Below are 27,106 nucleotides of genomic sequence, written 5' to 3'. Positions count from 1 at the left end.
GAAGCAAATCAATCATTGTTAAAATAAATTACCAACATCTCCATGCTGTCTAGATGCAATATGTGTATTTTCAGATTTTTGTTTTGATAACTGAATTTTTTTACAGTGGTTTGAAATCTGCTTTTCCATGCATGGACGGCTGCGAAACCTGCACGTCTGGCTTAGTCAATTTGTGAAGCTACACATAAATTGTCACTGACTAATTAGCTCAGTGTGATAGAAATTGATTGTTAGTCTCAGAGGGTGTGAGTTCAAGCCTCAGCTGATGCAAAAGGCAGATTGTGTTGCTAAATTCCTAAATGACTTCCAATTCTTCTGCTTGTTGCTCAGAATTGCCTAAAAATGCCCGGGCCCAACCCATCGCTGCGCAGCAGCTATAATTGATCTTCTTTTTTACTCCTGCAATTTTGAAATTTCTATTTTATTTCTGTATATTTCTCTTGTATATTTTAAATTTTAGTCCTACTTATTTTTTGTATATATTTTATATCTCTATATTCTAATGTCCACATACTGTTTGATTACTTGCTGCTGTAACACAAGAATTTCCCAGTTTAGGATCAATAAAGTACTATCTATCTATCTATCTATCTATCTATCTATCTATTTTCATTTAAACAACTGTTAATCAAGGTAAATTAATTCATTTGAAAAAAAGCAAAGACAAGTAAAAAGTCCAAAAAATATGTTAAAATTTTGAAGCAGAACTTCATTTTTCCTTCTTTCCTTTCTAATTAATCCTCTCATGACTCCTCAGATTTATCTTGTGACCGTTTGGAGGGGCCAATCCTTAGGTTGGGAACCACTGAACTATGGCTGCAGTGGTATACCATGAATCTGCATACCGTGATATAAAGATTGACAGTTATCTTACTGTGTGCATTTGCTTAGCTGGAGTATTGGGGAAAAAATGAAAATGGGTGGAGACACTGAGTGTGTGCATCTCATTTCCTCCTCCACTACCTGTCAGACTTCTTACAAACAACATAAACCTTCATACCATGAAACTGTAATACTTTGCTGTGATGCTATCGTACCATCAAAATCTCATACCGTTGCAACCCTACACCTAAAAGTATATAAAGTAGTTAAAACTAGCTCCACCTCCACCAGCAGTACAAACAATAAAATGCTGATGCATCAGTATTAATAATCTAATAATGGCATGTACAGTATACTTAAATCCATCTGCATAATGAGTACTATATTGAAATCTGAAGTATTTATTGTTGAAAATACCTCTGTACTTTTATTTCAGGATGATTTCGAATGCAGGACTTGTAATGGGGTATTTTTACACTGATATATTTGTGGACCTGAATACTCCTTCCAGCACTGAAAACTGAGTGTCTTATTATAAAGTGGTGGCAATCTGCATCTGTAGACATCATTCTTTATAACCAGTTAACATCTGTTTGCATATAGAGAGTCAGAGAAGTTGATAAATAAATATAAATATAATGAAAAGCCCAGTTTGATCCTATCTGCAGGGTGGAGCTGTAACAAAGACTGATGATTGATCCAGTCTATGAGGACAATAGGTGTTTTTATCACAGCTGCAGTCCCTCTGTTCACCACACGGGGTCAGGCGTGTATTAAGAAAACCCTCATTGGTTACAACTGTTTACGCCAGCCAATCAGAGCCGTTTGCGTCTGAACCGTTGCTTCCGGGTGACTTCAATGAAGAAATCCTTTTGCATTTGATGCTTTTTGTGTCTTCTAAAGGAAAGCTGAAGGCTACGGGCTCATTAAACGTTTAGAAAATGAACAGAATATTCGGACGCGGAAAGCCGAAGGCGCCTCCTCCGAATCTGTCGGACTGTATCGGTAATGTGAGTACTGTTAGGCTCAGGTGTATTGTTGTTTGTGTCTTCATTATGTGACCTAACGGTGCCGACACTGAGCTAGCATGGCCACAGAAAGGCAGCTAGCTAACAAGCCACAGTGACTAAACATCTTTCTCTATCAGCACCACAAGTGTCGTCTATTAGCTGTATTTCCTGCTGGTTTAAACAGCGAAAGAGAGATATATTCGTCAACCACAGCCGTCAACTAACACAGTAATAACACACAGGCCTCAGTGTGCTATTGATATGACACATTAAGGAGACCATGTTGTTCCAGACTTGTTTATTAATTATTGCATTTTATTACCTTGCTTTTATCTTATCTTGTTTTTATGCTGATTTTATTGCTGCTGGTCACTGAAAGTTGCCAACCATAATCTCTTTGTATGCCTATAATGACAATGAAGTGTCTTGTGTCTTATGTCTTTCATAGGGGGGCTATGTTCTTAGCAATGTTTTGCCTTTGGTCACATGCTCAGCGTATGTTTTCTTGAGTCAGTATGTTGAAATCATCCACCTACAGCTAATAGCCTACAGATGTTATGCTCCTTGAAACCTACACCCAGGTGCATCAAAATGGGGGTTAAAGTGGGACATACTAAGCAGGGCTCCAATGAAAGAGGGGCCCTTGGAAAACCTGGAATGAAAAGTTTTGTTTTGTTTTCAATAATTAATAATACCAACTCATTATATTCATATGTGCCTTTCGAAGCTCTCAAGAACACCTCACAAGACACAGTTTAAAACAACCAGCAATATAACCGTAAACCTTAAAATCAAACAAATCAGTGATGTTCAGTGTTAAGTAAATTAAGTAACGACAGAAAAAACTAGGCATAAAATCAGTATCATAAAGTCATCATCGGTGCAAATCTCAATATGTGTGTGTCACTATTAGATCAGATGGAGTATGCCAGCTTGAAAAGGTTTGTTTTCAGACAGGGTGCGAAGGGAATCAATATTGAGAATGTCTTAATTAGTGCCATTACTAAATTAAAACTGGCTGAATCGGTGGAAAGACTGACTTTTGTGTATAAAAAAAAAATAAAATAAATCTATCTAAGGCCCTAAAATTAATATTAAAGGCACAAAATCCTGCATTAGGATTTGTCTCTAAATGCAGCGAGATGCGAGTGAGTGACCGCTTATGCTTACACTGTCATGTCTTTCCCCAAGAAACAAAAACTGGGGTTCCAAAAAAGTAAAGGTGCGGGAGAGAGACATGGATGAAGAGAGGAAGGGTGGGGGTCCACAGAGACTGAGACTGCAGACATTGATACCCTTTAACCGCCTCAAACTGCATTTGAAACATTTATCTCCCTTAGTTTTCCTGAACCGTGAAAATGACCCTTATCAATCTCTTACAGTGTTGGATTTAATTTAGAGACACACGCTCAAAACTTAATGCAGACTAGGCTATACTCTTGGGAACATAGGGATGATCCCGTGTTGGGTCTGCAAGCAATGCTGAAAGTCAGTTACACCTGTAACTAATCTTCTCCTCATCCAGGTGGACGCAAGATCAGAGTCCATTGAGAAGAAGATTGGCAGACTAGATGCTGAACTTGTTAAATACAAGGATCAGATGAAGAAGATGAGAGATGGGCCCTCGAAGGTAACACACAACACACAAAGACCAGTAGGAGCTGGGGAGGATGCAAGATTGTTTTTTTGCAGATATATCAAACAGCAGATTTATTTATCGCCTTTTTAAATGCAGAACATGGTGAAACAGAAGGCGATGAGAGTCCTGAAGCAGAAGAGAATGTGAGTCTGACACTGTACATGTTTTACTCTTTGAAATGTTGAAGAAAGTCAGAGATATGAGAAGTAGAGTTTCACCACTGTTACACCAAAATCTGCGACCCAAGAAGAAATTGTAGTTCCACTGTCATTGCATAAATGTCTTACCATACTTTGTTATGTACTTTATTGCGATTGGTGTTAAAAAATGATGCCTCCTTGTATTGAGAGGGTCATATATTGTTTATTGTTAATTCAAGGATTCCCATCACAGCCATCACCCATGCATCTAGTCGTCCTGGGGTCCTACACATTAAAATACAATACAAACATAAAATAGGAATACAGACTGAAGACAGACAGAATTCAACATAGCAGCAGAAAGAAAAAAAAACACTACAAACATTAGTTATAATAAAATGTTATAGATAAAAAATGAGGATCTGAAAATAACAACATAAATACATTAAAATAGTGCTTGATAGCTACGATAGTAGAATCTACATTTTTGGTCAACATTATTGAATTTATCATCTGCCACCACAGAATCTGACGGGCCATTAAATCCAAAATAAATGCAGTAAAGTGCGGCGTAATTTACAGAATCATATACAGAGAAAATATATAATAAACAAAATGTGGAATAAACAGAAAGTGGGGTGAATACACTAGATATATACAGTATAACCAGTATTAAAGTAGCTTGTCAGTCAGAGGGTATTTACAGGTTTTTTTTTTCAGCTGATGTGGTCAAGATTCATGAGCAGTCAAATTTAAGGTGTCATTGGGGCACCCAGTAGCTCGTCGTACTAACAAAGGCTAAGCTCTTGCCGCAGCAGCTGTAGGATCAATTCCAACATCCATCCATCATCCCCCCTCTCCCTCCCCTTCATACTGCTATCTGTCCTATCTAAATCTAAATTTAGGGTGTCATTATCAAAAATACTTGGGCATATATAATGAATGTTAACTGATATATTATCACTCAGATGTCATCCTGAGATTATATGCATGATACAATGTTTTGAAACCAGCTGTACTGTTTGTTTATGCAGGTATGAAGGTCAGAGAGAGCAGCTGGCTCAGCAGTCTTTTAACATGGAGCAGGCGAACTACACGATCCAGACGTTAAAGGACACCAAGACAACAGTAAGAGACACACGACATGATCGGTTGTACTATAAAACATTCTTGTCATGTTGTCTAATATATGTTTGAAATGATTTTTGTGTGTGTGAATGCATTTTGGTTTGTTTTTTTTTTACAAGTAAACTTAATACTCCCTAGAAGTAGTTGAGAGTCTAGAAGTCTGAAAGCAAGTGTACCTGAAAAGACACAAAACAGATTATATTTCTAGTGCTGATAAAGTCCTTTTTACCAGTGCCTGAATATATATTGTGGAATTTATTTTCTGTTCTCAGGTGGATGCCATGAAGATCGGTGCAAAGGAAATGAAAAAGGCCTACAAGGACGTCAAACTCGATCAGATTGACGTATGTTTCTCACATACCTCTAAACTATGCTTGTTATCGCTCAGCAATTATATATTGAAGGCCAAGGCTAGACCAGACATCAGTGTGAAGAAAGGACCAAGTAATTATCTCTATTTGTATGAGCAGAATTGCAAGTATGTGAAGACACACATGGCAGTGAGTGGGCATTCTGTTCACAGTCACCACCATTAGATATTTCCCTTTTTTGCTGTCCTGCCGGTATAAAGAACTGAAAAAGAATTTACAAGATCCTCAGTCCCTTCTCACTTAAATGTTGTCTGATTTCAACAACCAAAAGTTAGATAATTAGAAGACTCAAGACTTTATTAAAAAAAAAAAAAACATGACATGTTCTTTAATATATGTTAAAATGTGGTCTAATGAGAGAATTGTCCTCTGCTGTCAAATGATTTCTTGTTCTGAATGCCGTATACCAAATGGTAAATTCCTCTGAGCAAATAAAACAGTTGAATTTGCATCTTAATGTTGGTTGTGAGTAAAAAATTTCGGTCAGCGACACTGGACGTTACAAGTGATCGCACATCTTTGAACTTTCAGGATTTACAGGACCAGCTGGAGGACATGATGGAGGACGCCAATGAGGTACAAGAGGCCCTGAGCCGCAGCTACGGCACTCCAGAGATAGACGAGGACGATCTTGAAGCAGGTATACCTGACATGTTTGTCTTGCATTTACTTTATGGGCAGATTTCTTCATCTGTAGAGCAACTCTGAGTTTGAGATGGAGAGGGGCAGGTTTCTCTTTGTGTCCATGTTGGTGGGTCTACAAATCGGCAAACTATCCCTTTAATAATCAGTCAAATTAGACATTTTTTTGTCTTGGTAATGTTGTAACTGAAGTGTTGACAGTATTACAGTGACATTGTAACTGTGGTTTCAGAGCTGGACGCACTGGGCGATGAACTGCTGCTGGATGATGACAGCTCCTACCTGGATGAGGCCTCGGCTGCCCCGTCTATCCCCGAAGGAATCCCCAGTGACAGCAAGACAAACAAGGTAACGGTCTTCAGAGCACTATGAGGCAGAGGTGTAGTGGGTAGAGGGGCTTCTGGGACTACAGCTCCTTATGTTTTCTAAAAAGCCTAGAATCTATTTAGGATTTTAATGTGATACAGATAATGTTATATGCCCATGTTGTTCATTTGTTTATGTAATGTAATTGAATTAATGTTCTTCTGTTGGCCTAACAAAAACAGGTTTCAAAATTAGTGATGCATACCTGTGTTATGTAACTTAAAAAGTAACATCTGACAGTTTCTGACACCTTTTAGATGGCAGGTGTGAAAATGAGTCACCCTCAACATTTGCTGTGTCATAGTTTCAGAACAATGAAGGCAGCTGCAGGATGATTATTTTTTTCTTTGGCAGCGATCCCAATTTTTCCAAATGTTGCACAGATTTTTTAGGCATTCTGGTATCTCAAATGGCTTAAAAAATAGTTCCTATAGCTGCCATAAATGGGAATGAAAACCTTCCTAGGGGAGCATAACCCTAGGGGGTTTGGGCTGAGCCCTGACTGTTTACAGATTGTGGCTCCACCCCTGCAGGGGAGAACAGTGGTCACTAACATTTTTAACTGACATTATACTGAAGGCATGGAGAATTATGGTGTTGAAAACTACAGGGAGGTGAAAAAAATAATCATGCTGGTGTTTTTGCATGCTGTACAATTACAACACGTCTACATATTTCTTAAACCATACCATCATTTTTTTAGATTTCCTCCATAATTCCAGGCAGCCAGAAATTTTTTTAACTTCACAGAATGAAACTTGAAACTTGTGATTGGTAATCCAACGGTAATGAGCCCTTGTCATCATCTTATTTCCATCCTTTAGTTTTTTTGTTATACGTATCCTGAAAACACTCATTGCAACATTGGGAAGCTCCAGCATCTTAGATTTAAGATGAACAAATTCACATTATCCTTTCCATGATGTCTGTGGATGCGTATCGGTGTTCCCCTGGCATTTTGCACGTTATTGTCATGCTGTGTTGCAGCTGTGGATTCGTCTCTAATGAGCAGAATTGGAGTACACATACTGAATTCAGGATTTGTCTGTGTTCAGAAAACTTCAGATCAGATATCAATATTATATTGATATTGTAATATGGGACTAGATATCATCTTAGGTTTTGGATATCGTGATATTGTAAGCGTTGTCTTTTCCTCGTTTTAAAGGCTGTATTGCAGTAAAGTGATGTTATTCTCTGAATCAGACTGTTGTAGTTACAGTCTATTATTAGCCTTTACCAATAGTCAAGCCTACAATATCGTCACAATATAAACATTGAGGTATTTGGTCATAAAAATTGTCACAGTTCTATGGATGGATTACTGAACGTGCCTCCTGGGCACAGGCCCAGGGGCCCAAAGTGTCAGGGGCCTTTGTGGCCTTCACCTGCAGTAGGTCACTCATGTTAACACGTAGCAACCAGGAGGAGACTCAAAATGGCCACAAAAAGATGCCTAGGAACTACAAAGAGAGAAAAATAACTACAAAAGAGGAGCAAAACAACCACCAAAAGACACAAAATGACTAAAAAAGACACACATGACCTCAAGGTGACAATAAAAAACCACAAGGAGACACAAAACAGAGGCAAAACCACCACAAAGTCTGTGTGTGTTACTCCTGTGTAAGAGAATTGGTGGGACCTTTTGTATATCTGTGTCCAGGGGTCCACTGTATCATAATCCACTCAGGGATATTTGATTTTTTCATATCGCACAGCCCTACTTCAGATGTTTGAACTTCCCAAAATGATTGCACAACAGAAAAAACTTTGAATTCATCCAGCATACTATTGGTACAGTCTCTTAAGTTATGTACACTAAATGTATTTCAATGTTTCCTTACCGTTCTTCTTTCTAATTTCAGGATGGCGTTTTGGTGGATGAGTTTGGCCTGCCACAGATTCCTGCCTCATAAACAAGAACCGGATCACAAGAACTGCACTTCAACTGAAACCACTTTTATATGTAGAGTAACATTTATACATGCAAAACATTTGACCCAAGAACACTACAATTTTGAAGCTGTCCTGGTGTTGGGTTGTGTGTCGTTACCACGACTGTGCTAGCATGAGGCCTTGTAACACTACTGAACGATTTTTTAAAAACATTTTCTCCCTCATGTCCTCCCGTCTAACCTCGTCAGTCTTGTTTAACAGTGTCAGTATGACCACGTTTATTTTTATTTGTCTTATTGTATTGAAGTTTTCTGTGTTGTTCAGTCATTACCATTTTGTTTGAGTTCTTAACAGTGGAGATGATTCCCACTGAGCCTGTCTACAGGTGATTTGAAACATGCAAAATAAAATGTGTTTTAACTTAACCCTGGATTCTTTGGTCAATTATTATTTGTGAAGGTTCAACCAGGAACAGATTAACTGGCACTGTGAGCCAGGGGTGAAAGTGACTTGTGGGCTGATACCACCAGAAGAAGCTTAGCTTAGCATAAAGACCAGAAACAGGTAAACACCCAGCCTGGCTGAGGTCAGGGCAGCAACTAACAAATATTTTAATTTCAGTTATTTTCACGATAAATCTACAAATCATTTAGTCCATAAAATGTCAAACAACAATTGTGAAAAATGCTCATAAAAATTTCCCAGACCCCGAAGTTACATCTTTAGTTTGCTTCCTCTGTCCAACCAACACTCAAAAGCCCAAAGACTCTTCATTTACTTTCATAAATGACAAAGACAAGCAGCAAATTGTCACATTTAAGAAGCTGGAACCAGCAAATATTTGACATTATTTGTTTGAAAAATTAGTGAAATGATTAATCAGTTATCAAAATAGCTGTCAAATCATTTTCTTTCGATCAACTGATTGATTAATCAACTAATTGTTGCACGTCTAGCTGTGGCTGCAGGTAATAAAATCTGCTTGCCTCTCAAATTCACTATTTAACACATTATATCTATTTTTTAATGCATTCAAAAAAACAGGATGTGGTTTAATTTAAGTTTTGCTCATTGGCTGAGAGCATTAACTTAAGTTGCTGGACACTTAACATCTATTGGATGGACTGTTGTGAAATCTGGTATAGCTGTTAGAGGTCCCTTAAGGATGAATTTTAGTGAGCCTTGTCTTATTTTTTTACCTCACACAATGCCAAAATCTGACTTGAGTATCACTTCAATGTAGTTAAACACATCCTAACCACTAATAATGCACCAGAAATCAGTAGAATTTAATGTTTTCACGTAACACTTTTTTCTATGGCTTAATACATAAAAACAACAATAAAGAGAGCGTAAATTCCATGATACAGGGTGGGTTAATCTGGCTAATGTATTGCTGATTATTCATCGTAAAAAGAAACTCTTCTGTGAGGTGATACAGTTCTGAGGAGAAGCATTGGCCCCACAGATGGGTGTGAAACTCACAATATGTTTTGTTTCATTACAGTGTGCACTTATTTATTTATTTATTTATTTATTTATTCTGTCGTTGTTATGATCAGTTTTTTGTACACTTCCGCTGAAAAAGGAGAAATAAATTAATTAAAATAGAAGTTAGAAAAGCTGTTTCCGGTCTGTCCCGGAAGTAGTTAGTTAGTAATCAGCAACAGCTGTAGTTAGCCGTGTGATTCATGTTGTGATTAAAGGACGCCAAAAACCAAAATGTCAGAGCAAACGTTAACAGTGACAGTTGCATACGGTAATACGGGTTTTCATGTTGTTACACGATAATTACCAGATTATAGATAGATGTATAAATGTGAGTTTACGAACAATCGCTCGAGTAGCTTTGAAGTGGTTAGCTAATGTAGCATAGCTAGCTCTCTCCAAACATTTTACTGTAGTAGCTAGCTCTCGTGAACTTAGCACAGTTAAATGTTATGCCTTTATACACTATAATATCATTTATGAAGCATTTCCTTTGAATAGATATATAACACTTAGATTTTATTTATTTAAATGTCTTGTTTTTGTAACACTCACATTTGTATATTAATGTTAACTTATTTCACAGCTGCATTTATCGAGAATGTATGAAAGCTATTCGTAATTTGAATATGACTACAGTATATAAATAACAAATAATATCCAAAGTGTAAAACCTGCTGCTTCACTGACCACATAGACTGTAGTATTACTTCTTGAATTTATGATTTTTAAGTAATATCCAGATTATGCTCAGATACTTTGCAATCACAGCATCAGATTATAAGTTTAGCATTTACTTACTTGTGATTTAGTTCAGTTACATTCAGTTATATGTGAAATAATCAAACATCATTTTTGTCTTTTGGGGTGAAAATAAATAACAAAATGGCCATGCTTCCTTCCAAGTAATCCTCATTCTTCTCCCAGTGTTTAGAAAGTAATTGCTGCTAACATTTTTAGAAGTACTGCTATAATTTTTTCTCCCATTCCAGGGTCTACGAAGCACAGCATCACATTAACCGGCCAGGATGATGGCAAGGGCCCCATTGTCAAAGACCTCTCAGAAGCTCTCACCCAAGCTACTGGAGTTCCTCAAGCCTCACAGAAACTTATCTTTAAAGGTAGACTGTGCGGGGTTCTCTTTTCTTTCACATCCAAGCAAGCTCGTATATCATATTATATAACCAGCTCTCACCTTGCTTTAACTATCCTGCCATTCCAGGTAAATCCCTGAAGGATATGGAGGAGAGTCTGTCCAGCTATGGAATAAAAGAAGGGTGCAAACTCATGCTGATTGGAAAGCGGGTAAGGCCTCTATATGTGTGATATCATTGATGTGTGACTGTGTATTTTAATAAATACTAACAATAATCTACTAACAGAACAGTCCGGAGGAAGAAGCTGAACTGAAGAAGCTGAAAGACATCGAGAAATCTGTGGAGCAGACAGCTAAAAAGCTGGAGAAAGTTGACGGGGAGTTGACTGGACTCAAGAATGTAAGCTATCAATTTTCCTGCAGTGGTGTGCACTGTTCACCACTATATCTGTATTGATTATCACCCATTTTCTACAGGGCTTCCTGGCCAAAGACCTCCAGGTAGAGGCGCTGGATAAACTCGACCACAGAGTCAAAGTAGCAGCTGAGCAGTTCATGAAGATCCTGGAGCAAATCGATGCTTTGGTGATCTTTTTTCTTTTTTATTTATAGTTCCTTTTATTATTGTCTCCATTATTGATTGCAGGCCAAAATAAATTTGCAATCTATTTTTGTTCAGGTTTATTTATGTGTATGTTTGTGCCACATGTTACAAACCCTGAAGTGTTTCTTCTTTTAACAGAGTCTTCCAGAGAATTTCAACGACTGCAGAATGAAGAAAAAGGGACTTGTAAAGACGGTGCAGGTAAACTCTTTTTAAGTGCCATCAGAATATTTCAATAGAAAATCATTGCGACTATTGACTAATGTAAGTGTAATTTTTTTCTGTCAATAGGATTTCCTGGCGCAGTGTGACAAGATTGAGGCGTGTATATCAGACCACCTAACAAAGATCCAGTCGAAAAACCTTGCCCTGGCTGAGTAGAGTTACAAATTCTCCCACATCGTGTGCTATAATTGCTCTGTGAGCAACTGCAAAGTGTACAGAAAGCATCATGTGTGGATGCAATCCTTGTCTATTTATTGTTGGGTTGATGTATGTGAGACAGTCCTTATCACGGAGAATCCTGTGAGCAGAAGGCTGGAGGCTGATGGTGCTGGGATACATTCTCTGCGTTAAAGGGAAGTGTTCCTCGAGATATTGTAACTACAGTCACCCTGTGAAAGGATCAGAGGTGTTTCAAATTGTGTTGATCCCTTTTAAAGCATCCAAAGACAGTGCTGAATCGAACTGCCACAGCCACATGTCCAGTTACTCACAGTGATGTCAGAAAACTAATTTCACCACCCAGCATCTCACAAACTCTACCCTAATATAGAGAAGACACTTTTTTTTCATTGTGATGTACCCATGTCAGAGTGCTCCATGTGGCAGTTTGCACACACATGGCCAAAAGTATGTGGACATTAATAGGCTTTAATCCACAATGCTAACAGCTTCCGCTCTTCTGGAAATGCTTGTGAAGCATAACTCCATTGATTTGGTGTTAGTCAGCTGCCAGATCATCAGTGAGGTCAGGCAATGATGCCGGGCAACGGTGCTCCAGCACTTCCCAGCCGTGTTGGGTGAGTCTGAGGTCATGGCTTTGTGCAGGCCTGTCAAATTTATCACCAAACTGGGAAAACTGCTTCTTCAAGGACCTTGTTTTGTACACAGACATCTTAATGTTGTAATAGGAAAGGGTCCTTCATGGGCTGTTGTATTATGATTGGAACAAACTGGAACAAATGGGCCAACCACAAACTAGAGCTGACACCATTTGTTCACTGAAAGAAAAATAATCAAGAACTACTTTGATAATCAGTTAATGATTAGTCACGAAAAATGTTCTCTAATTCCAGTTTCTCACTCGAGGACTTGCTGCTTTTCTTCATCTTATGTGATAGTAAACTGAATAATGGGCTTTTAGACACAATCAGTTTGATGGCATCAGAAAAATATGAAGGGCGTGTTCCACAACATTTTCCAAATAAAATTATTAATAATCTAATCAAGAAAATAACCATTAGCCCCAGCCCTAGCCCACGCTATCAAAATAGACCAACTACATAATGCTGTCCACAAACTTTTGGCCATATGGTGTATATTTATTATTCTACACTGAGAGTCAGCACCAAGCCAGCACCATGTTTAATCCAGTGACTGATCCTGTTTAATCACATATCATTGAAATTAATGAGAAGTGTGGAGTTGTTATCGCTCTAAGCCTTCACTAAGACTGACACATCACATCTATTTTCCTTTGTTTTCAAATAAAACCTTTGAAAAATGAACAGAGCATTGGTGAGTCATCTCAGACTACAGTTTTAATCTTTAATTTCCTACAAAATACAAATGATTCAGCAAAACCAAACCAGCCATGATAACAGACTCCTTGTTTCAATTTATTTCCAGCTTTATCCATGAGGGTCTTGTCATACATCTTTACTAGCTTATACAGAACCTTTAGTGGTGTTTTCACAGATGTGCAAATGAGCTTTGAGAGTAGGGGTTGCAGGGGGGTCCAGAGGTACGGTATGGTCCCACAAGCAGCTTGAACATATGACCTTCAGTGAGCTGTACCACAGTGAAGCTTGTCGAGAGCCGAATAACAGGATATAGCTGTTCTAACTTGAGTGAAAACAAGTGATGTACAGAGCAGACCGGGTCCAGAGCGGCTTCTGTCACTAATCATCTTTGTCCTTTGCACCGTGCTTTAGTATGCGTGTGAATGCTACATAGTTGAAGTTGCCTTTCTTGTCGATGGGCGCCTCTCGAAAGAGCTCGTCCACTTCTTCATCCGTAAACCTGTCGCCCATCGTAGTGAGCAGCTCCCGCAGGTACTCCTCCTGGATGATACCTGTGGGAGAGGTCGATTCATTTATTAGTTGATTTACAGAAAATTGATTGACAGCAATTCAATAATCGATCAACCATTCAAGATATTCATCAACAAAAAATGTCAACAGTTCACTGGTTACAATTTCTTGAATGTAAGAATTGGCCAAGTTTCTGTGTTATACATCTCTGTAATTAACATAAAGCAAAGTTTTTTCTTCTTTAAAGAATGGATGGATGTTTATATCAAACAATAAAATACAACAGAAATACAAATATTCCCTTCAACATTTTCTATTTGGACATCAATTACTTTATTATTAAGTAAATTTATCAAGAAAATAAATAGCAAATGAATAAAGACATTCATTTTTCACATTTGTTTGGCATATGAAGACAAAATGATTTATTGGCTACTTAAAGAAACGGCCTATTAATAATTAAAATTATGAAGAAAAGTAGACAATTGCAGTATAATCCACGTCCATTTGTGAATTTAGGACATTAAAAAGTGACGCCATTTTTTTTGTTGCCTTTGAAAATTCAGCATTTTAATAAAACAAAAACATCCTGACAACCCTGAGTCTGGAAACACTGAGAAATGAAATGTATAGGACACTTCAGCTCACCTGTGCCCTCTTCGTCGAAACAGGCAAAAGCGTTTCGGATCACATCCTCGGGATCTGTGCCGTTCAGCTTTTCTCCAAACATGGTCAGAAACATGGTGAAGTTGATTGGGCCTGGCGCTTCGTTCATCATCATCTCCAGGTACTCATCTGTAGGGTTCTTACCTGGGAAATGGTAAGAGTAACAAGGAGTTATGACACTCACTCTCACCCACGCTGAACATTTGTTGCCTGAGAAAACTGTTCAGTAAAACAGTATTTTTTATTTGGTAAAGGAATAAGACATCTTTCACATCACTAAATATGTGTAAATACACTGGTAATTTTACCTAACGAGGCCAGCATGTCATGCAGGTCCTCTTTGTCAATAAACCCATCCCTGTTTTGGTCGATCATGTTGAAGGCCTCCTTGAACTCCTGAATTTGAGACTGGTCAAACATAGCAAACACATTGGAGGTGGCACGCTGAGGACGCTTCTTGGTGTTCTTTCCCTTGGCCCTTTTGCTCGACATGTTGGCAGTTGGTAGGTCACCCCCTCCTGTAATACAGAGGATGGGAACGGTGTCAGCTAGAACTTGACAGAATGATCTAAAATCTGTATCACTGTTGTTAAATTAATCTCAATAAAAATGTTGGTATGATAGGTATTTATGTTCCTTCTTATTCTGGTTTATATTTTTGCCTGGATTGAAAATAGTAACATTATGATCATGGTGCCATTCTTCAGATATGGCTTAATAAATCCAGGCTATGATCATGTTAGCTAAACATTCTTGTTGTGAACACAGTTGTTAGAAAATAAAAGGCAACAAGAGTGGAGAGCAGAAAAACAAATGGACAAATTTCTAGCATCCATCCACCCATTTTCATCTGCTTATCCAGGACCAGGTCGTTGGGGCAGCAGGCAAAGCAAAGCATCCCAGAAATCCCTCTCCCCCATGACGCTTTCCAGCATCTCCTGGGGGACCAGGGCGTTCCCAGGCCAGATGAGATATGTAATCCCTCCAGTGTGTTCTGGGTCTACCCCAGGGTCTCTTACCAGTGGGATGTGCCTGGATCACCTCTAACGGGAGGCACCATTAATTATTCAAAGAACAAGTTAGATTGTGAAATTGGTTCTAATTGAATTAAACGGAATTCATTGTTTCAACCATCTATACAACTTCAGGACTCCGCATGAAAATATCATAGGTGATACCCATATTTTCTGGTTCCACTGGCAACGGCTTAGGTTTTGTTGCAAAATTGGGTGGGACACATGAAACATTTCCTGCATTTTGGTTAATTTTTATGCACCAATTTGTGTTTTTTCTGCATTGATTTGTGGTGTTAAATCTTTAATTTTGTCCTAATAAAGACTTCTGCTACTTTCATGTTCTTAGTAAGGAGGAGGGCAAATGAATATGCTTTAAATATTGAGGGTAAAATGTCCTCTGCGTCCCCTCTGTAATCTACACCTAGGTCCAATGGTTATGACAAGTAAAAATGAATTCAGGTGTAGGGGTTCGCCTTGAAAATGTGTCATCATCATAAATGTCATCGTGGATGAGACAGCACTTTTGTAAGTTTGAGCATAAGGATGGGGTTTTCTTAATTTCAAACTATCTTTGAAGATTAGAAATGAAGTCAACAAAGAGCAGGGCAGGGCCCAGGTTAGAGATGTGGACCACATCTGAACAATTGTTAAATGGCAGTTAATATTTCTTAATTAAGTTGATTCTGGTAATTTGCATATTAATAACTGCAAAGAGGACATTTAACTTGGTCAGAGAACCAGAATCAACTCGGTAAAATGAGTTTACTGCCCAGCAGCCTGTCACAAACACATGATGTCAGCGTTAGCCTGCCACACATTAACCAACAACAACAAACAGAAACTGTTATTTATTGATGTGATAAAAGCAATTTCCTATGTTTGTATTACAACAATACATTTTTGCTTTTCAGCATATCAACTTCAGAAGTCTCAGCTAGCGTTAACTAAACATTTTATCTACTAGCTAACATTACTTAGCTAACGTTAGCCCCATGTTGACCTCAATAACTGAATGACCAGATGACCAGACTAGCTTTAGCGAGCTAAGCTAAACCAATTCAAATGAAAAACGCCAACTTTCTGTGGCCTCAACGTGCACAAGATGTCAAACACAATAATTAAATCACTCACCTCAGAAAATAAAAGCGTTATCACCAAATGGCTGTACAAACAGCTACCAGAGCATCCACAGGATGATGAACGAAGAGAGCCACCATCAATGTTTTATTTCCTCTTTCCCAAACTGACCAATCACAGCCGAGCTGGACGGAGCCAACGGATGGACTGTACCATCTTCTCCTCACATCTACGTGTTTATATATCAGTGTTTTTACATTTAAACGGACGTGCTAGCTAAATATTGATAAATGAGATACTGTAAAGAAATGTGTGAGTATTTTTACAGCTCTTATCTTATCTTTATATTTGTCCAAACGACCTGCGCTGTAGTTTAAGTACTCCACCACTAGGCGGCAGCAGTTACCAGCAAAAGTACCCAAAGCATTACCATGAGCTTGATTTTGCTGCGATTCTGCCTTAGTACCCAATTATGGCGTGTTAGAGCGACTAGTAGGCTAAATAATTTTGCACTACAGAGTGACAGCATATTGGTTACAGACAAGTAAGGCAGGAAACTGAAATGGAAGTTCAGAGCAACATTTAAAGTGCTCTATTGCCGCATTTTCGTGCAGCCATTAGAGTAGTCCGGTGAACACAGATGAGTCCTACAGTAGCAATTCATGTCATCTCATACACCACTGAAGTATTGCAGCTCTTCTACCAACCCCTACTAATTTATTAGACATACTAGAAACCACTTCATTTCCCCCTTAAATGCAGCCTAGAGTGAAGGGCCAGGCCCAGCAGAGGCTCCTCAGCTCGCCTGGCCCTTCTCATGGTCTAAATTTAAAGCCGTCCCAGCCTTAAAAGGTCGTGACGGTGTCTTGTGCATTCTGCCGAGTGGCAGCATTATTTTTGTTCAGTGGACTCCCGTCCTGTCCGCTGCCCCTCACCCTGCTGCTTTGCCCGGATCTGGATTCGCTTTAGCTACTTTGGGAATTAACACACCCTTTCTCTGACTTCCAACTGTTGTGGATTGGTGAATTCCTAATTGTGGTGAGTGACTTTTTTTTCCCCTCAATTGATAAGTCTAAGGAACTGTTCTCACTTGTGTCATCTGATCATCTTTTCAAATCTTCAATCACTAAGGCATGAGGCCTTCTTTTAACTATTTTATATTTTGATTTAATGTATTTTAACTCAGATATTGTCACTGTCCCTTATACTAACTGGGTTTTGTCCATCTATAGCTACTGTGGCCTTGTAGACTAGATTGCATGTGTCACTGAGTGTAAAAGAAGAGCTGATCTACTCCATTAACATTCGCTTAACCTCAAAACAAGAAGCTTTTATGACTCAGATCCCTTTATGCCCTCTGTGCCCTCATAGCTCACATATCCGGTTTACTGTTTGCATCTCTTTATAAATAAGGAGTCATATAGTACATGCTGCCTGTTGTAGGTGTTGCTGAAGGACATACCCATTATAAAATACATCTTTAAGGTCTGTTTTCATAAACTGCAGGTCTTACCTTTTTGATCTGTGGTTACATCATGACAGGCCTGTGCCCAGTGGGGGCTGCTCATGTTTTCAAGATGCCTTGTATCAGGGTGTCTGCACGTCCTTAAACAGTGTTAAAATGTTCAAATGTGAATTTGTGAGGTCTTAACTACTACAAACATTTTATCTAATTTCATGTATCCATTTTTACTGTCTTTTTGTGTAAATGGTTAAGCCTTTCTATGTACAAGTCCACAATGTTACAAATCTTTAAAGAACAATAATACTGTAATTTTACTTCATATTTGCACTTACCTGTTGGCAAAATGTAGAATGACTTAACTTAATATTCCTATAAAACACTTACCTTTGCACAAGACCACATATATATGACTTGCCTACAATACTTACCTGCAATGCTTAGATAAGTTAAACATTATAAGTCCAAAAATCTGTCCTAAAATTGGTTTAAAGGTGTCTTGAACAGGTCTTAAAAGGCATTAAATTTAACTGTCTGATACCTGTAGACACACTGTGTATGACTTGGGCAGTGAGCTTAAAGGTGAAATGATTAGTCAACTGATAAATTGATGAATCCACAAAAGGTAATGATTATTCTGATAAATTGTAGTCCTGCTTTAGAGCAAAGAAATTCCGAAATTCACTCTCAGATATTTGCTTGTTTTCTGTGACAACTGAATGTCTCTGGGCTTTGGCAGTTTGAATATGTCAACATTGGCTTTAGGAAATTGTGAAGACAAGATTTTATTATTCATTAAATTTATTCAGTTAAGCCAAAAAAATATTCAACAGCTTAACTACCTGAGTGTAGTATCTATTACTGTTATGTCTATTACTTGTACATCTAGACTGTTGTTACATATTGATTAAAGCCTTAAATTAACATTTACCTCTGGATGTTCTCATCAGTTACACTTTAAGTTCATAGCTTTTATGATTCCACCTTTGGAGGTGATTGTCTTTTAAATTCTCAGATTATCTTTAAAAACACCAAAGACACACACAGTGTTGAGAAATCTATGCTGCCACAATTTATGTACTACCTGCTGCTTTTTCACTTAACACCGTAGAAGTAGATCTCAACTCTTTAACTGCTCCCAAAAAACAAAAATCATAACGCCATCTTAACAGCTTCACCATCATATTTCTAATATCTAATCACCATCCCCTGACCTAAACTAACCCCAAATTTAGAAATCAATCTGAAATGATAACATTGAGATTGATTTTCAGAGCTGGTTAAAGTAAAGAACAGTCAACATTAAAGTTGGCGGAGTGGCCCTCGGGATGTCAGGATCAGCACAAGTGACGCAGAAGCTGCAGCATCTGCACCAGCAGCAGGAGCAGCAGCAGCAGCATCAGCAGCATCACTATGAGAGCCGCTCTTACCTGAGCACCAAGTCGTCTGTTAGCAAGAAGTCGTTCGCGGCTTACAAGACCACCAGCCGTCGGTAAGAGGGTGAGAGTGACCCATACGAAAGGTCCAAAATACTTACGAGATGGTTGATATTTGAAAAACTGTTAAAAATAACAGCGGGGTCCTCTTAATGTGACCTGCCACTTCCGTAAGCTCGGAAATGGTGAATGCATTCAAGCAGACCTCTTTCAAATATTCAGCACTGTACTTTGGGCCTGGTGTGAAGTGTGTTCGGCAGCAGGAGTGAAAGAACATGCAGCTTAAAGTGTGTTTTTATGTAGAGCAGGTGCTGTCTCTCTGATGTTCATCTTTTATGATATCAGGGGAGCACATATTGTTCTCTGTAAAGGCTGTTGCAGGACAGCATTTTTTATTCCTTTGGGTCAAGTCAAGTCACAAGCCCTTATATGCAAAATAGAAATCAAGACATGAGTCTCTCAGGTCTCTGAATACTGACCACCAAAGTGATTGCTCATGGTGGGAATGATTGGGTCTCTGTAAATTAGAGAGTATAGACCAGACCTGCTCTGTATGAAAAATGCCCTGAGATAACTTTTGTTATATGAATAAAACTGACTTGACTTGACCGATACCAGTATAATTTTTCTTTTAAAACTCCTTTAATTGTGTTTTACAAAGCTTAAAGCAAGTAATTTCAATGCAAGTGCCTAAGAATTCAATATGCAGTTACGCAGTTATACAGTTTTACTGTTCCAGGATTTTACCAGGTCAAAATTTGATGTTGCTCTCAAAACTTGAGAGTCGAATCGAGTTTTACATAAGTCTAATCTCAAAGTGGTGAATTTAAAGTTGCTTAAGTTGGAGTCTCATCCAAGTCTCAAGTCTCAAGTCTACAATTTAGCACTGTTTGTGTCTATTAAATCTAAGTAGCAATTGTAAGATGCTCATGTATTTAATATAAAGAGCATCATTGTGTTTATTTACTTTTATTTGCACCATTTACAAGTAGTCTGAGGCTAAGTGCCATCTCTGTGTGAAATCTCTGGATGAAATGAACTTAAGTATCTCAGGCTTTTGGATTGTTGACTGGACAAAATAAGCAAGTTGAAGACATCAGCTTGCAAATTGCACTGTGTATTTTTCACCACTTTATGATATTTTAGAGACCAAAAAGTAGATTGGTCAACCGAGAATATAATCAGCAGATGAATCAGTGATAAAATAATTGTTATACAGAGATATATTTCCTCACTCTTTTCAGCCTTAAAGCTAGTTAGTAACTTTAATGGAAATAACTTTGTGTCATATTTGCAATGGTCACTGTATTCTGGAAATTGTACATGAGACAGATAATCTGTGGAAAATGTCATGTCGCTTCTCCCCTTCCTACTGCTTCTAATGACATCTGCTAGCATCTATCGTGGTGCATCGAAAACAGCCAATCATCAGTCAAGGAGTCTCTAACACAGCTGTCAATCATGTCAACTACTGTACAGCTCGTGAACTGCGGTCAAACTGTTAAACTAGGCAGCGCTGATCAAACATGATTCAAGGTTCTATTACTGCATCGCTCGTTTCTAACCTCCAGTGTTTTCAGAAATATACTTAAGTGTACTGTTTAGCTGTTAAATGAGAAAGTTGGTGACTTGGCCGCCATGTTGGAAATAGTCAAGCAGAAAACTCAGCACCGCCCACCAGCTGGACAAACGTTCTCATTTTACAGCTAAACAGTACACTAAAGGAGAGCCCATTAGCTCATGAGGTAAAGCAGGCACCCCGTGTGCAAAGGCTCTGTTCTTGCCGCAGCTGCCACAGGCTCGTTTCCAGCCCCTTGCTGCATGTTGTCCACCCTCTTCTTCCCACCTTCATGCTAACTGTACTGCCAAATAAAGGCAAAGAAGCCCTGAAAAATATATTTTTTAAAAATAGTACACTAAAATATGTTTCTGAAAACAGGCGAGAAATGCAATAACAGAATCTTGATTCATATTTGGTCAGCGCAGCCTAGTTTGACTGCAGTCCATGAGCAGTAATGACATGATTAGCAGCTGTATTACAGACTCCTCAACTCTGATTTTTTTTGTTCCCATGCGGTCATGCCATTAGAAGCACTACAAGGCAATAGAGTGGGCAGTGGAATATGATTTTTTTCCCCACAGATTATCTGTCTCATTTAGGCCTAGTGCTGTGTGAATATAGTGACAGTTTCAGCAAATATAATAATAATATTTTTGATAAAAGTTACCAACTACAGCAGCAATAAATGTGCAAAATCAAGGACATCTCTAGACATAATAGTTATTAAACCTGTAATTGCTATACATGGATACAATGGATACAATTTTCATTTAATTTTCTCTGTAAAATTCTGTGTTCGAATCAAATAAGGTTTGATTGAAGTAAAGTCTGGTGTTAATGTTGTGTGAAAGGAGCACTGTCAGTCAAACAGCACCTTAGAGTCATCTGTTTATGTACGTATGGTGTCACTAACTCTTGTCCACATGTAGTGTAGTCATGTCTTTGTCCTTCAAGCTGCGGGGCTCAGTGTACATGTTGGAACCATGAGAGCTTTCTAAACGGGGTCGGGGAAGGAATTTCAGCTGCAGTGAATGGCTGCCAGATATATTCATGGACAGCCAAGCTATTTCTGTGAGGAGGACATGAGACGTTGCCATTAAGGCCGACTGTAAAGACACTGTATGGAAGTCATGAAATTGTAATCGGTTACTCTGGCTTCCATGGGCGTTTAATAGTTAATACCTCTTGGGCCACTATCCGCATATACTGGTGAAGTTGTCAGTGTTATCATTCTCCTTAGATATTTATAACTAGTCCTTTACCTTGTGTCTGTTGATTGCATAAAAAGTTTCCAATTGGTACTTCTGTGATTTGAATCTGAAGATTGACACATACTGTAGCTCCTCGACAGCTTTTATCAGTAGTAAAACTTTTTGTACCTTTGACTTTCTTTCACACTAAACCAAAGACTTCCTCAGAACACACCTGGTGAGTCAGCAGTATAAATAACTTCTTGACACTGCAGAAATCGTTTGTGAGACTCTCTCCATCTGTCTGTCTCCGCTGTGCGTTCAGCCCCTTCCATCGACTTGATCCCGCCTCGTCTGTATGGAATAGAGTTTTATCAAAGCCGTGTTACGCCGCTACTCCTCTAGGCCAAATGGATAGGCTAGGAAAGACTTGGAAGAGATTATGAGTGAAAGCAGGGCTTTAAAATGAACCTTTCCACCCCGCTGCATATCCACCAGTTTCCGGCTCCATTTATAAACCCAGCTGACAATAGGGAGGCCTGAGAGGCTGATAGGTAAATGAGTCAGAGTGTAATGTGGGTCAGGGACCTTGAGGATGGACAGAAATACTTCTTTCATTTCTAAGTAACTGGACTATATACTCTGAATATGTCTTTATATAACTAGCATGTTTAAAGTTTTATAAATGCAGAGAGTGTACAGAGAGTATTTTTGTCATGATATTTTGACTTTACTGCAGCTTTACGAGCAAATGTGGAACATACTGTATAAGTTGCATTTAAAGGAATACTTCAACCCCTCCGAAAACTGAGAATTTTTTTTTGATGAATTAAAGTCATAGGGGGCCCCTGAATGACAGCAAAACTATGAAAAAGTCCATTTACAAACTCTCACATAACTCATGCAGTATAATCCAGGTCTCCTTTATCCAGTCGTGTAAAACATTACGATTTAAAACACTTCCGCATGAACAGCGCAGGCACGTTGAGCAGGAGACTGACAAAATGCATGTGTTTGGGAAGTACTGAGCATACAACTGGATAAATTACACTCAGATTATACTGCACAAGTTATGTGAGAGTTTGTTATTGAATGTTTTGATATAGTTTTGCTGTTGTTAAACATGGACCCCTATGACTTCAATTCATCAGGAATTTTCTCTGTTTTTGGATTTTTCGTCCATCGTAAAGGCATGCGAGAAGAACAAAGCTTTCCTCCTGAATTTAACCTTACACAGGGTAGATAATTGATATACAAATAATTATTCAATGGGTGAAGTGCTCCTTTAAATTATTTGGTCTCCTACTAGTTTAGTTGAATACATGCAAGTGTGTAATGCTGTACATCAGAACTAAATCAGCTAAATAGTGTCTGATATATTAATTACTTTCATAATTAAGTTTGTAGCACATATCTGCTCAGACTGCCAGAGTTTAAACAATAAAAAAGTTAGTCAGTGGAAGTTGTATTCAGTTAAAGGATAACACTGGCAGTATTTTACGACAGCAGTTTACATAGCAAAACATAAATTGTGATAAACAAAGTAATGTCTCCTGCTGTACCATTTTTTTCCCCACAATTTAAGAACTTCGTAGAACATTTTGGGAGAGATTAAGTGTACATATGAGTGCCAGGTGTTGGGGAGACTTGAGGAGGGATTAAAGAGACAAAAAAAAATAAAATAAAATAGAATAGCAGTCAATGAGATTTGCTTGACTGAACATCATAGGGTCTATTGTAAGATACCTACACAAAGTCAGGTCGTAAGGGTCTTACATATTTCACCCACTCACCCAGAATTTAATAAACATATTTTTCTGAAGATGAAGAGAAAATTTAATTTTTTTCCATAACATAAATATAATTTACAATATCTATCCTCTCCTCTAATGTGCAGGGGTTCAGGAAGCACCCAGCGCCTTGTGAGGGCTTTCTTGCAAGCAGATATCAAAATACCAAATATATATTTGTCAGAATGCTTTGCCTTCAAATCCATACATCCTAAAAATAATGTAGAAAATTGCTTTCTAATAGATTTAGTGTCAATAAAACAACAAAAATATATAAATGATCAAAACAAAATGATATATCAGTCCGTCTGCAGCTCCAAGTCCCGAGTTGTTACTACTGAAGATGTAAATCTTTGAAAATTTACAGCAGCAGGACCGTGTTTGTGAGATTGACTCAGAGTACACTACAGAGCCCATGGCAATGATAAAACATGTCATCCAGTGCAATACTGTGGCTTATTTACATGTTTTTAATAGTTATTGTACAACCAGATATATCAGTCTTTGGCCACGCAGACAACACTAATAGCAGGATTAAATCATTGATGATGCTTCATGGGGTTTATTAATGTGCAGTGTGGCTTCTGTGTAGAAAATAATATACCATTAGCGCTATTTGGAAACACCATATGATGTATGTTGGTGTTTGTGTAATCATTGTCTTCTTACCTCTAAGCCTGAAGACTACTGTGAAGACAGAGAAGGGGCAGGAGGTAGTTAAACTGAGCCCGCTACCCAAGAGAGCCAAACGCACCTACCTGGCGATGGACTTGGACAAGGAAGTTATCGGCTATGTCATTCCCGTATTCAGAGCCAAGTGAGTGAGAACACAGCAAAACACTGACAGAGTGTTGTCCCAAAAATGCAAATAATTAATGCTGACGAGCAATGATGTACATTTTCTACACTAAATGAGATATCTTCCTTTCTCCGTAAGTCTAAACTGCGCTCACATGTTGGTGGTTTGTTGTGCACCAGTCATGAGGTTGTTCGTGGTCTGATGGAGGCTCGGGAGGAAGATATGACGGAGGAGGGGATTAGCTATGTGGCCATGAGGAACCTGTTTGTGAGGGAGGCCAGGGACGCTATGGAGGTTAGAGTGGAGAAGAAAACCAGATCAACGCATATCAGGGAGTCTGCTGAACGCATGAGACTGGGCCAGACGGTAAAGCCTCTTTTTTTTTTTTTTTTCTTGTTGTGTCCATTTTCAGATGAATCTCTCACATGAATGAGCTTTATATGATAGTCGGGCTTTACTCTCTTGCTGTAGATGGAGGAGTGGACAGAGTTCCGTAGGAAAATGAACCCAGACAGCCTGATGCACCCTCCAGAGTTTATTGTCAAGCCCCGTGGACAGACTGTCTGGGAGGGCAAGACAGTCAAGCTGCACTGCACTGTGGCTGGATGGCCTAAACCTAGGGTTGCCTGGTAAGATATATGTTCCAGATTCACTGGTTCCCCACCTTCTCTGAGTCACGAGAAAAAAAGGCTCATCAGTCATGTGTGTGTCATAGAGAAGTTTCCACCCAAAGCTCTCGTCATCAGCCAAATCTATTTTCCATGAACTCGTACACTCCTGGGCAATTACACACTCTGATGACAACGGTGGAAATAAACCAGCCGTCTTTCTCCTGTCTTTAAGGTACAAAAACAATGTGCTCATTGATGCCAAGGCCCATCCTGAGAAGTACACCGCCGAGAGCAATTACAACATGCACTCCCTGGAGATCAAGAAGTAGGTAATCATTCAGCTCACACTGCACGGCCTGGTTAGGATTAATGAGATGTACCCAAAACATGCACATCACCCCAGACTGAATGCTTCATGTTGGAAATATTCTGCAGCGTGCCAAATGCAAATGAGATGCTGGTAATTCACCACGTCTGCACGTTTTGTTTTCAGCTGTGATTTCCTCGACACCGCTCAGTATCACATCTCTGCCCTCAATGTGAAAGGGAACTCCTCTGCAGTGGCCTCTATTGTTGTCAAAAGTAGGTAACCGTTTGTTCTCGCAGATTATTGCTGCCTCCTTCTCTGCAGCTGCTCCCCTCTCCTCCTGTTAGAGGTCGAAGTTTAAAGGTGCAACAGTTGTGTCTAGTCAGGATCTGGCTTTAGTAAAGTCCTAAAGCTCATGCTTACATGTGAAATGATTTTTGTGTCAACAGTGTTTACTTAACTGTTGTCAAGTCACTGAAATCTGATACAACAATGTCACTGGACAATATATTTCTCTGCAGGGTACCAGGAGGGCAAGGAAGCAGGCCCACTTGATCCTAAACCACGTGAGTCACTTTAAAGAATTTTCTTTAGTTATAACGGAAGGCCAGGCAACTTGATTTGTGTATTTCACATACAGAGGGTAAATTAATGTGTGTTAATGTGTAATGTGAAAGGCATAGAGTGGTGCGGGGATGATGTGTTTTTTGCAGGCCAACCAGGAAGTTAGCATCACCCCGGTTTCCTCAACAAAAATCCAACAGGATTTTTCCATAGGATTTTGGATTATTGCAGAAAATAAGCTCTGCAGCAAGCAAAAGTTTATGATACTTACATTTTGTTGAACAAAATAATCACAAATGAACATCACTTTATTTCATTCAGCCACTCGTTAGCAGCTGCCTTTTTTAAGAGCTACAAAAATTCACAAGTGGGGTATTTTTTGATGTATTTTATGTTGTACAACAAATATGAAAGTCTCCTAAGCTTGTGTTCAACACAGAACTTATTTCAGGCATCTAACCAAAATCCCACTGAGAAAAAAAACACTGACTACTAGACAAGGGAACCAGAAGTACAAAAATGGTAACTCATCTCTAGGTTTTAGGACTCATTCTTGCAGCACTTTATTGCTCTTTTTTACAAAGTCTCCAGTCTCCCTCTGTGTTTTAGCGTCTTTCAGCTCATTTTTTTCATCAGCCAAAAGTGCTATATTGTAGGCAGCTGGACTTGCTTGAGTTTCTTGAAGATGATTCGCCTCTGGTGACTGGTGCAGAGTTGCAGGCACATGGAGTTTAAAGCCTGCGACTCCAGTCACTTAGAACTGAAGAAGCCTCTTGGATGAGAGGTGAAACGTTTTCAAGAAACTCAAGCAAGTCCAGTTGTCTACGATATAGCACTTACGATTACTATGACCTGGATGAATAGCAGATAGCTGTTTAAAGCTCTAAAAATCCAGTGTACTTTGTAGATATACAAAGCTAGTGACTAGCAGGTGAATACAGTTCAGCATTTAGCAGCTAAAGAGCCAGATATTTTTACGCTGGTGGAGCTGGTGGAGCTGGTGGAGACCAAAACCAAGCTAAAAGGAGAGTAAATGTTGGGCAAAAACACAGCTTCAAATGAATGATAATATATGTACAAAAAAACACATTCATCGTGAGGTAATAAAGTGTAAGTTTTGTGTTTACAGCTTATTGCCCTGCACCAAAGTGTTCAAAAAGTCTATTA

General features: G+C 38.8%; 4 protein-coding genes across 5 annotated transcripts in view; 3 read left to right on the top strand and 1 right to left on the bottom strand.

The window, feature by feature from the left end:
* The first annotated feature begins 1,657 nt into the window (after positions 1–1,657).
* chmp5a (charged multivesicular body protein 5a) lies at positions 1,658–8,442 on the top strand. The gene is made up of 8 exons (XM_049599182.1): positions 1,658–1,832; positions 3,358–3,462; positions 3,568–3,614; positions 4,646–4,739; positions 5,012–5,083; positions 5,642–5,750; positions 5,985–6,100; positions 7,987–8,442. The coding sequence occupies exons 1-8, from the start codon at positions 1,764–1,766 to the stop codon at positions 8,035–8,037; spliced, it is 663 nt and encodes a 220-aa protein (XP_049455139.1). The 5' UTR covers positions 1,658–1,763; the 3' UTR covers positions 8,038–8,442.
* A 1,213-nt stretch (positions 8,443–9,655) lies between these two features.
* bag1 (BCL2 associated athanogene 1) lies at positions 9,656–12,935 on the top strand. The gene is made up of 7 exons (XM_049599214.1): positions 9,656–9,776; positions 10,498–10,626; positions 10,728–10,810; positions 10,888–11,001; positions 11,079–11,186; positions 11,344–11,406; positions 11,497–12,935. Exons 1-7 carry the CDS (start codon positions 9,740–9,742, stop codon positions 11,584–11,586), a joined length of 624 nt encoding a protein of 207 aa, XP_049455171.1. The 5' UTR covers positions 9,656–9,739; the 3' UTR covers positions 11,587–12,935.
* A 106-nt stretch (positions 12,936–13,041) lies between these two features.
* myl12.2 (myosin, light chain 12, genome duplicate 2) lies at positions 13,042–16,493 on the bottom strand. Its single transcript, XM_049599215.1, has 4 exons — positions 16,274–16,493; positions 14,435–14,644; positions 14,109–14,270; positions 13,042–13,501 (listed from the first exon to the last, which is right to left on the bottom strand). Exons 2-4 carry the CDS (start codon positions 14,616–14,618, stop codon positions 13,329–13,331), a joined length of 519 nt encoding a protein of 172 aa, XP_049455172.1. The 5' UTR covers positions 14,619–14,644; positions 16,274–16,493; the 3' UTR covers positions 13,042–13,328.
* Positions 16,494–17,098: 605 nt separating this feature from the next.
* myom1a (myomesin 1a (skelemin)) overlaps positions 17,099–27,106 on the top strand; it is a 33,365-nt gene continuing 23,357 nt past the window's right edge. Inside the window, exons 1-8 of one of the 2 annotated variants that reach the window (XM_049599204.1) lie at positions 17,099–17,257; positions 18,956–19,173; positions 24,335–24,475; positions 24,637–24,823; positions 24,929–25,086; positions 25,301–25,393; positions 25,562–25,650; positions 25,897–25,941. In XM_049599204.1, coding sequence (XP_049455161.1) covers positions 19,010–19,173; positions 24,335–24,475; positions 24,637–24,823; positions 24,929–25,086; positions 25,301–25,393; positions 25,562–25,650; positions 25,897–25,941 — 877 coding nt within the window. In that variant the 5' untranslated portion in view covers positions 17,099–17,257; positions 18,956–19,009. The remainder of the gene's footprint in view (positions 17,258–18,955; positions 19,174–24,334; positions 24,476–24,636; positions 24,824–24,928; positions 25,087–25,300; positions 25,394–25,561; positions 25,651–25,896; positions 25,942–27,106) is intronic. The other variant, XM_049599205.1, reaches the window with a different exon arrangement.

The sequence above is a fragment of the Epinephelus fuscoguttatus genome, linkage group LG15 (assembly GCF_011397635.1).
Source record: "Epinephelus fuscoguttatus linkage group LG15, E.fuscoguttatus.final_Chr_v1".
In the NCBI taxonomy this organism is placed as follows: domain Eukaryota; kingdom Metazoa; phylum Chordata; class Actinopteri; order Perciformes; family Serranidae; genus Epinephelus; species Epinephelus fuscoguttatus.
This window is presented reverse-complemented; position numbering and strand designations above follow the sequence as displayed.

Coding starts and splice junctions, on each gene's coding strand:
- chmp5a (XM_049599182.1), top strand. CDS start 1,764: ATGAACAGAATATTCGGACGCGGAAAGCCGAAGGCGCCTCCTCCGAAT. Junction 4,740..5,011: donor TAAAGGACACCAAGACAACA/GTAAGAGACACA, acceptor TTCTGTTCTCAG/GTGGATGCCATGAAGATCGG. Junction 5,751..5,984: donor CGAGGACGATCTTGAAGCAG/GTATACCTGACA, acceptor CTGTGGTTTCAG/AGCTGGACGCACTGGGCGAT.
- bag1 (XM_049599214.1), top strand. CDS start 9,740: ATGTCAGAGCAAACGTTAACAGTGACAGTTGCATACG. Junction 11,002..11,078: donor AGTTGACTGGACTCAAGAAT/GTAAGCTATCAA, acceptor CATTTTCTACAG/GGCTTCCTGGCCAAAGACCT. Junction 11,407..11,496: donor GACTTGTAAAGACGGTGCAG/GTAAACTCTTTT, acceptor TTCTGTCAATAG/GATTTCCTGGCGCAGTGTGA.
- myl12.2 (XM_049599215.1), bottom strand. CDS start 14,618: ATGTCGAGCAAAAGGGCCAAGGGAAAGAACACCAAGAAGCGTCCTCAG. Junction 14,271..14,434: donor TGACATGCTGGCCTCGTTAG/GTAAAATTACCA, acceptor ACCATTTCCCAG/GTAAGAACCCTACAGATGAG. Junction 13,502..14,108: donor TTTCGACGAAGAGGGCACAG/GTGAGCTGAAGT, acceptor CCTCTCCCACAG/GTATCATCCAGGAGGAGTAC.